Source organism: Protomyctophum bolini (assembly GCF_963924005.1).
Source record: "Protomyctophum bolini genome assembly, chromosome: 11".
In the NCBI taxonomy this organism is placed as follows: domain Eukaryota; kingdom Metazoa; phylum Chordata; class Actinopteri; order Myctophiformes; family Myctophidae; genus Protomyctophum; species Protomyctophum bolini.
In genome coordinates this window covers 11,937,430-11,949,929 of record NC_137872.1, presented here as the reverse complement: position 1 = coordinate 11,949,929, position 12,500 = coordinate 11,937,430, and the positions used below count along the sequence as shown (strand labels likewise).

Genomic DNA, 12,500 nt, shown 5'->3' with positions numbered 1-12,500 from the left:
TTATAAAGCCATGCATTTGTTGTGAAAACAAAGCACAGGAATCAAAACTATGTCCGCGACAATGCGCTCCCCCATATTGTTACCTGTTACCACATTAGCATTCATGTCGCGTACACCTGCCATCGGAGTGATAGGGGGCCACGTCGGCAGGAAAACAAGATGCAGTCAGCGAGAAAACCTATAAGATGGCTTTAGAGGACAGTGGTTCTACACATTGAAAACCTGTGTAGGATGGCTTTAGAGGGCATTGATTCTCACATTGAAAACCCGTGTAGGATGGCTTTAGAGGACAGTGGTTCTATACATTGAAAACCCGTGTAGGATGGCTTTAGAGGACAGTGGTTCTACACATTGAAAACCTGTGTAGGATGGCTTTAGAGGACAGTGGTTCTACACATTGAAAACCTGTGTAGGATGGCTTTAGAGGGCAGTGGTTCTACACATTGAAAACCTGTGTAGGATGGATTCAGAGGGCAGTGGTTCTACACATTGAAAACCCGTGTAGGATGGCTTCAGAGGGCAGTGGTTCTACACATTGAAAACCCGTGTAGGATGGCTTTAGAGGGCATTGATTCTCACATTGAAAACCTGTGTAGGATGGCTTTAGAGGACAGTGGTTCTCACATTGAAAACCTGTGTAGGATGGCTTCAGAGGGCAGTGGTTCTACACATTGAAAACCCGTGTAGGATGGCTTTAGAGGGCATTGATTCTCACATTGAAAACCTGTGTAGGATGGCTTCAGATGGCAGTGGTTCTCACATTGAAAACCTGTGTAGGATGGCTTTGGAGGGCAGTGGTTCTCACATTGGGGTCATTGAGGAGGGGGTGGGTCCCCAGCAACTATCACAATCATTTTAACAACTTTATCCATTTATATGTTGGCTATTCAAACATAGTAGACACTGCAGGCACCACACTTCACTTTGTGCCACGCTGGGAGCTTAATTGTACATCTGCAATTTTTGTATTATTTGAATACAATTTTGATTTCTTTTTTTTAACACAAAACTTCTCGCCTGGCTCAAAACCATTTCAGATGGGGGTCCGCAGCCACATTGATATGAAAGAACCACCGCTGTACCTCAAAGTCTACATTTGACCGGTCTGCCTGGCTTCCTTGTCAGCTCGGTGGCTTCTTCACGGTGCTCTGCGGGTTTTTATATGGGGTTTTTCATTTATTTATTTTCCCCAGAAAGCCTCTACAGTCTACACAGTAAAAGTCCTTATTGTTAATTTAACGCTGAGTGGACCCACATTGAGGAATTTACCAGCGTGCAAGGCTGTATCTATGCGGGTGCATGTGTTTGGTCAGACGCATACTAACAGTCCGACAGGCATTAGTCGGACACCCTATACCCAAAACCCAAACCCTAAAGCTAACCTCACAGGAAGCCGAACCGGTTTTAACCGGCCGCAGGTTCGTTTTAACCTACCATGCATGTCGGGAGCTACGGGTGAGTTTTAAGCGGCCACGCATGTCGGGAGTGTTGTCGGACTAATGCCTGTCGGATTGTTAGTTAGTTATCTGGCGGTCGCGACCCCTCTGACGGTGTCGCCAATTTATTTTGGGGGAGGCCAAAGCATTTTCTGAGGTCTCCAGCCAAAATGTTGAGAACCCCTTAGTCCAACCAACGTACAGTATGCACACCCTTATTGCACTGACTCTTTTCTCTGCATATCTCTCTCTCTCTCAATGCCCCCTGCACCCTCTTCGCACTGCTGTGACAGAGAGCCAGGCTTGTCTGTCTGACACCTCTGTTTGCTTCCCGGCTGCATAGCAAAGAGGCAAAAAGTGTTTTGTCAGTGGTGTGAGAGGACCTTTTGATTGACTTCAGTGAGACACGCCATCGCAGGGCATTGCTACGCCGCTGTCATAGCAACCACGACTGTGATTGCTCTGATTGTAACCTTTCAGCATATATTCACACAGAGGAATTTAAAACAGAAATGTTGAAAATGCCAGAAAAATAACATTACACAAACACATACACCCAAACCATCCATCCATCCATCTTCAACCGCTTATCCGTAGTCGGGTCGCGGGGGTAACGGCTCCACCAGAGTGCCAGTGAGTCGATGTATTTCCTCCAACTGCGTCTTGGTCTGCCCCGGGGGATGTGTGGGTCCATCTTTCTTTTTACCTGCAGAGAGAGAGAGAGAGAGAGAGACAGAAAGAGAGCATGTGGGGGCTATAGATAGTTCTTTGTCACAGACCCAAAGCAGCAGCGAACACACCAGCACACAGAAGAAACATGTTAATGTCCCCCTCTGGCCGTTAGCCTGCCAACGCTTCCGCAAATGTGTAATCCCGCTGTGGTCTTTAGTGCAGTAATTAATCTAGTTTGTGGCAAATGATTGATCCTTAATCAGATGCCGATATCTTTATGTCTTGTTGTTCAGCTTCTGGGAGGACGGAGAGGTCTTCTTGGCTCCTGTTCCCTGTCCAGCGTTGCACTGATGAATATTTGATACCATGTCGTCCTGCATCCTTTTGAACATCTTCTCTGCACCACTATTGCTTTTTCTCTTGAGATTTGTTTCATTACATTTTATTTGGTTGTATTTTTCATATCATCTATTGCACACAGTCCATTTGATTTGCATGGCAAAAAAGTGACAATAACCTTTTAAAACAAACAAACAAAACACGCTTTTCTGACCTCTTGGCACACTTGCCATCCGACAAGAGGTTATGGCATTTCTTCCATCGAGCCCAGTTTGATTCCTGATTGATCAATAAACAATTGCCTCTGTGTGCATGAAGACCCTTTAAGCATCTTGTACCCAGACTCCCCGAGGGAGGAAATTGGAGAAGTGGCAATTTGGAGATTGTTTTCATGGTGTGGCTCTGCAGGAGGCTAGCCATCTAAAAGAGGGTTGGTTTGTTTGTGCGTTTCTCTGGAGCTGATCTCGCAAATCACTTGACCAATCGGCACCAAATAGTTTTATTTCACATTATGTGTCGTACTTTTTGTCATATTTAACTTGTATTAAGGAGAATTCTGGACTAGGTTTTTTCTTACCTTTATCTAATGTTTACCATTATTCCACAACGAGTGGTACAGCACCACAGCTCAGAGTGTGAGCACTGCGGTTTAAAAATATATATTTATATTAGTGGTGGGCATAGATTAATTATTTTAATCTAGATTAATCTCACTGCAATTCTGGAGTTAATCTAGATTAATCTAGATTAAAATGGCTCATTTGAACTCTGCCGAAGGCATTGAAAATATGTGTGCGCTACCTAAATAATGACCAGAAGTAAATCCTTGAACGGGCCACGTGGCCCATTAGACCAGGAGCCCTATCATAATTGGTAATAAAAATATAATAATGTTCAATACGATGTACGTGTGTTATACATTGTTTATTCAGTTAAACACGAATAACCATAAACATGTTACCATACAGGCAATTTGAAACAGTGGGTGCAAGAACAACCCCCTTTTCTGGGATATGACATTAATTAAACTGTATTACAGTCAGTAGCTTTGTGACATGACTTGAGTCCAACCTCTACCTCTCCTTCTTCCACCAGTCACTCAGACACACCAGCTTGTTCACATTGTCTGGTGACAAACTAGATCTCTTTTTCTGTACAATGTGGCCTGCTAAAGAGAACAGTCTCTCGCATGGGACAGTTGTGGCAGGAGTCCCCAAGTACTTCTGGGCAATGTGGGCCATCTTACCATAAACAGCAGTGTGCTCTGACCACCACTTCAGTGGACACTGATCTAAACTGGCACTGGGCTCTACCTTGTACCTCTCTACAACATTGTCTACTACTGGTATCTCGTCTTCTGACTCTGACTCTGATCCCATCAGCAGTAGGGCTGTCTTCTTTTGAGGTGGCTCAGGGTTCTCCTCCCTGGGCGGCTGCAGAGCAGGTTCTTCTGCCCTCACCAAGTCACTCAGCTTTCCCCACACTGGCTCCCTCTCTGCTTTGGGCAGGCATTTGAGATCTTTGAAGCGTGGGTCCAGAGCAGTGGCCACCTTTTGATGAAAAAAAAAAAGATTGATGGATAGAAGAAAATTTAACTTTCATATTCTCCATATTTCTTCATGACTCATTCATCTATCCATTTATCAATCTACTGGCTTAACAGTCTATAATGGTCAGACAATACAGTTATCTTCTGGTCAGTGTCACATACCTTCAGCCATTCCAGGTTTGTTTTCTCCCTCCGCTGGTTGAGGTCTTTGATGAAGGCAGTCTTGAAACGCACAATGTAGGCAGGATCATCATCAGAGATCTTCATTGCTCGCAGGAGATGACACAGGGCAGGTAAAACGACAGAGCAGGAGACATATTTTTCCCCACCAAGGAGCTCCGTGACGTACCTACACACACACATTAAGAGGGGTGAATTGACACCAAAAACGACGCCACAATGTCACAGCAGCCAGCCAGCCACACACACACACGCAGTGCACACACAGAGCAGTGCACACACACACACACACACACACACACACACACACACACACACACACACACACACACACAGACAGAGCAGTGCACACACACACAGAGCAGTGCACACACACACACACACAGAGCAGTGCGCACACACACACACACACACACACACACACACACACACAGAGCACAGCACAACACACACTTACTTGCATGGCTCCAGCAGTTTCTCCAGCTTTGCCAACTTCTCATATTCAGCATGTGTTGGGAGGGCCAGCTTGTGGGTCTGCTGAGCCAGCGTTGCGTGCACAGCGTCTCTGTTGCGCCTCAAACGTGCGATCATCGCTAGGGTTGAATTCCAGCGTGTTGGAACGTCTTGCACGAGTGACTCCTGGTCTTGTTCAAGGGATGCTTGCTGGGCATTCAGCTCGTCTGAGTTAGCCGGACTGTGTTTGAAATGTCCGACCACTTTTCGACACTTGGCAAGTACACCATCAAAACCACCATCCCGAAGTGACATTACAACGGCCCTCTGTACAAGATGAGCAACGCAGGGCAAGTGCTCAAATGGTAGTATTCTCCCTGCTGCTATCATGTTGGGAGCGCTGTCGGTTCCAATGGTGGTGATTTTTTCAGCTATGCCCCACTGATTAGCGACGTCGAGAAACTGTCTGGCACACGCTTCTGCAAAGTGACGCTCCTCCGTTTTAATCACACCTGACGTTAGGAGAGACAAAGTAGATCAGAATAAGTTAGCTATTAAATATTAATAGGAAACTTGCAATTAGCAGGCTGGCGTTGTTGGGGCTAGCTAGCAAACGTATAATGTTGGCTGGTGGTAAAATAAATCAATCGATCCCTGATGACGTTAGCTAAAGCTGTGTAAATGTTAGGCTGAATTAGCGATATTACATGCCGCGGTGGGGTTGTTTTCAGGTTGGATATTCAGCCAGGATGGCTGGGTATCCAGCCCGAGACCAACTTCACCGTGGTAAATTAATTTAAATTACATAACGTACCTAAGGCGAACGAGTGAAGTTCCCAGCTGACATCGATGAGGTGTACAGTAACGCCAAGGTAGTTGTCGTTTTTGACAGATGTCCAATGGTCCCCAGTCAGTGCTACACACGCCGCCCCGGCCAACTTTTCATCTTTCGCAGCTTTCTCTGCGGCGTACTGGTCATGGATTCTCCGTGTGATAGTTCGTCTCGCAGGTAGTTTGTAAGATGGGTCGCCTGTGGCCGCCTGGAGAAGAAGCTCGAGCCCATCATCTTCAACCACACTGATAGGCCGGCAGTTGATGGCAATCCACTGAGCTAGGAGGTTAGTTAGCTTGGCTGATAGAGTTGGGCTGACGGGCTTGCCACGGTTGCACTCCAACATTGTAGTTTGACGAACACTTTTCCCCGGAGCCATATTAGTGCTTGGCCCGGCAGCTTCGCTATCATCAACCAACGCAAAGGGATGCTTGTGCGTTAGGTGATACTTCAGACTTGAAGAACTCCTACAATAAGCCATTTCTGCTTTGCACAGGGTGCAAACCACCTTGTTCTTGTCGAGGTTTCCATTGGGAAGCTTCTTGTAAAGAAATTTCCCCTGAAGCAAACCCGGATTCACAGAGTCCTGCATGCTGACGTTTGATGTGGCACGCCGCACTGTTCATTAATTTCACCCGTGTCCTGTTAGGTTAGGATTTGTTACCGCCCCGCTCTCAGAGTAATTTATTTCACCTTGTCCCTGTTAGGTTAGGACTTCTCCCTTCCACAGAGTAATTCGGCCAGGTAAAACTATCAAAGTGAAATTCATAGCTTGCTCGCTTTATGCAGTCAATGCAGACCCAGCTCCCAGACCCAACTTTGAGAATAGATTAACGGCGATAATTTTTTTGACGCGCGATAATATTCTCGCGTTAACGCAGCAGTTAACGCCGATAACGGCCCAGCATTAATTTATATATATTTAAACTTATAAATATATAAACTAAATATATATAACTTTGGTCCATTATTTCTCCACTTTAATAATACTAATTCGTATTGTATTTTATATCATTTTAATCGTTGATTAGTCACCTTTACATCGAGGTATAGATTGCAAGGATCGGGTGTTCGTGGAATGAGCAACACAGCTAAACATGTGGGTAGCGCCTCCAAAACATTTGCCAATATGGTTGGTATTCAACTAGGGGTGTAACGATACATTTTAACAGCGATACGATACGTATCACGATAAATGGTTGACGATACGATACATGGACCATATTGGTTCATTATGGCGATCCGATACGATCCGATTCAATGATTTGAAATCGATACAGTAACTATTTAAAATACATTGACATTATTTTAAACTAAGTCATTAAATCCGTCTTTATTTTTTTCAATATGCTTTGATTCTTTCGATGCAGTTACTATATCGTTACACCCCTATATTCAACCCTTGCTTCGAGTTGCTTAGTGGATTGGATGATTGCACTCTCACACAGTAATAAGTTTGCACGTGCTGTACGTGCTAGAGTGACCAACAGAACCACGTTGGATGACTTACAACAAAACGTGGTTGAGGAATGGGATGCCATCCCACAGCAAAATGTGGCTAGGTTTGGTGACCAGCATGGTGCCAAGCTGTTTGGTGACCAGCATGGTGCCAAGCTGTTTGGTGACCAGCATGGTGCCAAGCTGTTTGGTGACCAGCATGGTGCCAAGCTGTTTGGTGACCAGCATGGTGCCAAGCTGTTTGGTGACCAGCATGGTGCCAAGCTGTTTGGTGACCAGCATGGTGCCAAGCTGTTGCAGCTGCTGCTTTTGGATCTTCCACCCGCTATACTGACTTTCCTAACACTGAGTGGAAAATTAATAAAGTATAAAAATGGCCTATTTGTGTTTTTCTCCCCTTATTACTGTGTGAGAGTGCAATCATCCAATCCACTAAGAAACTCAAAGCAAGGATGAATACCAACCACTTGCCATTTTGGCAATTGTTTTGGAGGCGCTACCCACACGTTTAGCTGTGTTGTTCATTCCACAAACATCCAATCCTTGGGTGACTAATCAACTATTAAAATGATATAAAATACAATACCAATTGGTATTATTAAAGTGGAAAAATAATGAACCAAAGTTAAGTTTCCGATCTTTTGTTGCTGAGTTTATATCTGTCATTCATAATTACTCAAAACTCTCTGTTTTGTCCCAAATGGGCCACCATGGTATTTACAAGAGGGCCCTGAATGAAATCACGGTGAAATCTCTATGCGAGACTTCCAGAAGTGTGCATCTCCCACAAACAACGCCGGGAGTTTTTAGTCATTATGAAGGACGGATATCTATCTGAATGTTCCAGCTATTTATTTACAGCAAAACCCAAGTGCTCATGCTCTGAGCTGTGGTGTACTGGATATGGAGTTCTGAACATTTTCACCTGTACCACTTCTACCATATAATAACGTAATGAAAAAGCCTAGTCTGGAATTCTCCTTTAACTCATATAATGGAAGTCAATAGGGCGCTGATCGGAGAGGAGCGGTAGATCACTGATATCACAGGCTGGTGGCCACGTGAAGTTCAAGATCCCCGCCATCGGAGCCACGTCGTTCCTTTGTGGATCTCGAGACTCAAATGATTACGCCTTTCCCCCCCTTACTCTTGTAAGGGGAAAATGTTCTTATCTCTTCATTATGATATCTGTATTAAGAGCCCCTCCTCTCTCCCCCCTCTCGAAGCTACAGTACGATTCTGTATCACAAAGAAAATCCCATATATTCTATTCCTTTCTGAGCGTCCTCCTCTCTCTCTCTCGCTGTGTCTCCTGTCTTCTAACCTCTCTCTCTCTCACTGCGTCTCCTGTCTTCTAACCTCTCTCTCTCTCACTGCGTCTCCTGTCTTCTAACCTCTCTCTCTCTCTCTCTCTCTCTCACTGTGTCTCCTGTCTTCTAACCTCTCTCTCTCTCTCACTGTGTCTCCTGTCTTCTAACCTCTCTCTCTCTCGCTGTGTCTCCTGTCTTCTAACCTCTCTCTCTCTCACTGTGTCTCCTGTCTTCTAACCTCTCTCTCTCTCGCTGCGTCTCCTGTCTTCTAACCTCTCTCTCTCTCTCACTGTGTCTCCTGTCTTCTAACCTCTCTCTCTCCCTGTGTCTCCTCTCTTCTGCGGTCACAGGAAGAATGCAAGCAGATCCTGGCCCGTCAGAAGTCCAACAGCCAGTCTGACTCCCACGATGACGAGGTGTCCCCCCCGCCCCCGAACCCGGTGGTCAAGGCACGCCGTCGCAGAGGGGGCGTCAGTGCCGAGGTCTACACCGAAGAGGACGCCGTCAGCTACGTGCGCAAGGTACGGCACGCACGCACACACGCACACACACACACACACACGCACACACACACACACACACACACACACACACACACACACACACACACACACACACACACACACACACGCAGACAAAGGTACTTTCTTGGATGGACATGCACTCACACAGACGGTACACAAATTGATACAGCACTCACATACTGTACCATATCTCATAATAATTTAGTTACTTGGCAGAGAGCTCTGCATACTTGCTCTCAGCCAGAGGTGGGTGCCAAGGTAAATGGTAAACGGTGCATTTATATAGCGCCTTTATCCAAGGCGCTTTAGATTGTGCATTACATTCACCCATGCGCACGCACGCACGCATGCATGCACGCACGCAACATATCCAACATATACTTTTGATAAAGCGGAAAATAATAAGCAAAGTGGTCTGCTTATCAGATGTTTATCAGACCCCAAAAATGAATTCATCCCAGTTCCTGTGAATGTGTTGCATCTAATCAGATAGGGGTCAGTGGGACGATAAAGACAGATTAACTAAATCAGAGAGATACAGGCGAGACAGGCAGTAGACCGCAGCGGAACATAACGGCCACTTAAGCACCAAAGTCAATGATGTGACCTAAACTAATTGCATATTGTAATATATTATAGGAGCAGGAGCCAGTTGGAGCCGGAGGTTCTGATATAAATGGCATGACCGAATGGGCCTATTATTCTCTATAGTATATATACTGTACATAGAGGAATATTTGGTGCTCTCCAAAGAGGTTTTAGCCAAAGTCGCAATTCAAATCCTCTCCAAATGTGTTCAATAGTGTGTTTCATATAGTTCAGCCCATTCAACCTCTCTCTGTTCTTGCGTTTCTAATGTCTGCGACTCTGCGCCAATATTATAGTTAACCCATTTTGTGGGCGGGAACCCCTTTTGGTGTTTTAACTGTTATACTTTAGCTATTGAAAAATGGCAGATCTACAAGCTCTTAGCGCGCCACCGAGTGGCACGCTACGAGCTTGTAGGTCTACTTTTTTTGAAAAATCGTGAAATTGCGGCACAAATCTTTGAACATAAATTCTTTCAGAAGACTTTTTTTTATTTCGACGTCCGGCCTAAATGGATTAACAGACCGGCTATCAGTATTTTAAACATATTTGGATCAGAGTTTACTGATTTACAGAATCAAAAATGTACGGGCTGAGTAGTCACCCCCCAAAGGTCCGTTCTGAGCCAGGAAAAACCCTGCAATGGGCCTATTAATGACTCCCGGAGGAGCTTAACATTTATGCTCACAGGAAATGAAGCATCATGGCGTCTGCAGATACATGAACTACTTTAGCCAATTGAACGGCAGCAACACAACACACCGCTTATATATACGCCTGCGATCGAAACGGTGCTGATCCGACCCGCGTTGAGGTTTTATGTGTTTTCAAATGTCAGGTTTATACCGGGGATAGATTTCCAATTATTCTGCGATGTAGAGAAAGCCTTTATACCCTTGACACAGAGGAGGTTCACGTGATGCACACTGAGAGGTTGTTTAGGACAAAATGAAGTCGCTCAGAAGACTAGATGGAATAATGAATAATGAATAATCCATCTTTAAATTCAGGGAATCTCTGCTGTGCGTGTTTGTTCGTCTGTCCGTCCGTCCCCCGCGTATCTCGAGAACCCATCAGTGGAAAGTCAGTTGGATCTGTGCTTCTCCATTCTGCAAAACCCCTACTTTATGGATTAATACCCTATCACATTACAGTTGTCACTCGTCATAGACTGAACTGGACTCCATATTTGGGCATGGCGGAAGCTGACATACATAGAACTCCAAATATGGATGTAAGAGGGATACAGACAGACAGATCTTTCATATACTGTATAACAGGGCAGGGATGGAGCTGGAAACCTGATACCCCAAAAAACCTGATAACAATTAAGCTTATTGAGTACCCGTTATTTGAGAACCACTGATATAGAAACATAGGTTTTTCAGAAAACTGTCTGATTTAGAAGACGTCTTTTTTAGAATCTGCCTCAGGTCTCCGATGACCCCAAACTTATGTTACTTCTGGAACAACAAAATACAGGCTTAGTCGCTTACACACCGCCGTCTTGGTTGTTCCTTCAGCTAGCAGCTATGTGGTTCTATCATGTAGGGAAGAATCTGTGGTGTGTAGATCAGTGTTGTTTTTGACAGCAAATTTTGATTTGAGTTTTAGTCATAGTCTTTTGAATAAGTTTAATTTAGTTTTAGTCACATTTTAGTCACCTGAAATGTTCTATAGAGTTAGTCCAGCTTATGTCGACTAAGTGTCATAAGATTTTAGTCGACTAAAATGTGTTTTGACAGGCCTTGGTGTCGTTGTAATGGCAGATTTGACACTTTGAACGCATCGCAGGGCAAAGCTTGTAGATCTGCTATTTTCAGCATGCAACTTAGCATAAAACTGGATCTCTTGTCCACTAGTCCCTCCCTAACATTTTAGTCTAGTTTTTATTTGTTGACGAAATTGTCAATACATTTAGTCATAGTTTTAGTAATCACAGTTTAATTTTGATTTAGTTTCCATTTAGTTTTAGTCGATGAAATCAACACTGGTGTAGAAGATCCTAATAACGCAGCCTTCACGGCACTCACAGCACTGCAGACAGCAGATCTACAGCATGCTTGCAACGCTGTCTGTCTGTCTGTCTGTCTGCTAGGCATGTAACGATATATCGTATATATATATCGATATTAATCCCGACGATATGAATGGATTCATTGACTTTGAGTCGGTGCACAGCAGAGGCCAGTATCAGTCATCTAATCTTGTCTCTCTGTCGCTGACTCCCTCCAGCTCTTCACTGTAATGAAATACAGCTGGGTGAGAAAGGCTGCACCGTGGCCAACAGTTATACTGTAGGCTGCGGAGATACAGGCTCGTGCACGTGCACACCTCACACACACACACACACACACACACACACACACGCACACGCACACACACACACAGATTGTTCCTGCCCTCGTCAGATTGTTATTAACGTGACATGGCATTAATTGCTGGGTAATGACAATGGCATGAACTCCCTGTCGCTGTGTTAATACTAATTGCATGCATGCGTGCGTGCGTGGCGTGCGTGCGTGCGTGCGTATATGTGTGCGTGTGTGCGTATATGTGTGCGTGTGTGCGTATATGTGTGCGTGTGTGTATGGCCCAAGTGTCTGTTCCAGAGGTTTCAACCTTGGATGGTAGGGGAGCAACCACACCCTCTGGTCAAAGACTTAGGCTATGTCAGGCTATTATGACACACAACCAGAGATGGCGACTCGAGTTAAAGACTCCAACTCGAGTCGCACTCGAGTTGCCACAAATGAGACTCTAGACTCGACTCGGACTCGCCCCTCAAAGCTTTTGCTCAAGGATTGTCCGTGAAGGAATGTTTTTGAAACATCGGGTGCCTGTGTTTCATATGATCATCTTCACAGTAACAATAAAACGTATTTATCAACACAAGGTTACATAGTTGGAAGTGATACACAACTGTATTGAAGCCTTAGGGCCAGGCTATGATGTTTAAATAAATTAATAATTAATTAATTAATAATTAATTAAAACCGGAGGATATTTTTTTTTACTGAGACTCCAGACTCGGCTCGTACTCGATCCCCAAAGACTCTAGACTCGGCTTTGGGCTCGACCCCAAAGACTCCAGACTCGACTCGGACTCAAGCTGCGAGATTGTGGACATCTCTGCACACAACCACATACACACACTAC

At 44.8% G+C, this 12,500-nt stretch overlaps 2 protein-coding genes across 3 annotated transcripts in view; one reads left to right on the top strand and one right to left on the bottom strand.

The window, feature by feature from the left end:
- Positions 1–12,500, top strand: part of prkar1b (protein kinase, cAMP-dependent, regulatory, type I, beta) — a 123,719-nt gene that overhangs the window by 20,644 nt on the left and 90,575 nt on the right. For both annotated transcript variants that reach the window (XM_080775425.1, XM_080775426.1), the window contains one exon: positions 8,580–8,750. In XM_080775425.1, the coding sequence (XP_080631551.1) occupies positions 8,580–8,750 (171 nt within the window). The remainder of the gene's footprint in view (positions 1–8,579; positions 8,751–12,500) is intronic.
- LOC308324847 (E3 SUMO-protein ligase ZBED1-like) lies at positions 3,426–6,139 on the bottom strand. Its single transcript, XM_080777159.1, has 4 exons — positions 5,444–6,139; positions 4,634–5,141; positions 4,159–4,345; positions 3,426–3,997 (listed from the first exon to the last, which is right to left on the bottom strand). The coding sequence occupies exons 1-4, from the start codon at positions 6,051–6,053 to the stop codon at positions 3,521–3,523; spliced, it is 1,782 nt and encodes a 593-aa protein (XP_080633285.1). The 5' UTR covers positions 6,054–6,139; the 3' UTR covers positions 3,426–3,520.

Coding starts and splice junctions, on each gene's coding strand:
- LOC308324847 (XM_080777159.1), bottom strand. CDS start 6,053: ATGCAGGACTCTGTGAATCCGGGTTTGCTTCAGGGGAAATTTCTTTAC. Junction 4,346..4,633: donor AAACTGCTGGAGCCATGCAA/GTAAGTGTGTGT, acceptor GTGTGTGTGTAG/GTACGTCACGGAGCTCCTTG. Junction 3,998..4,158: donor CAAACCTGGAATGGCTGAAG/GTATGTGACACT, acceptor TTTCATCAAAAG/GTGGCCACTGCTCTGGACCC.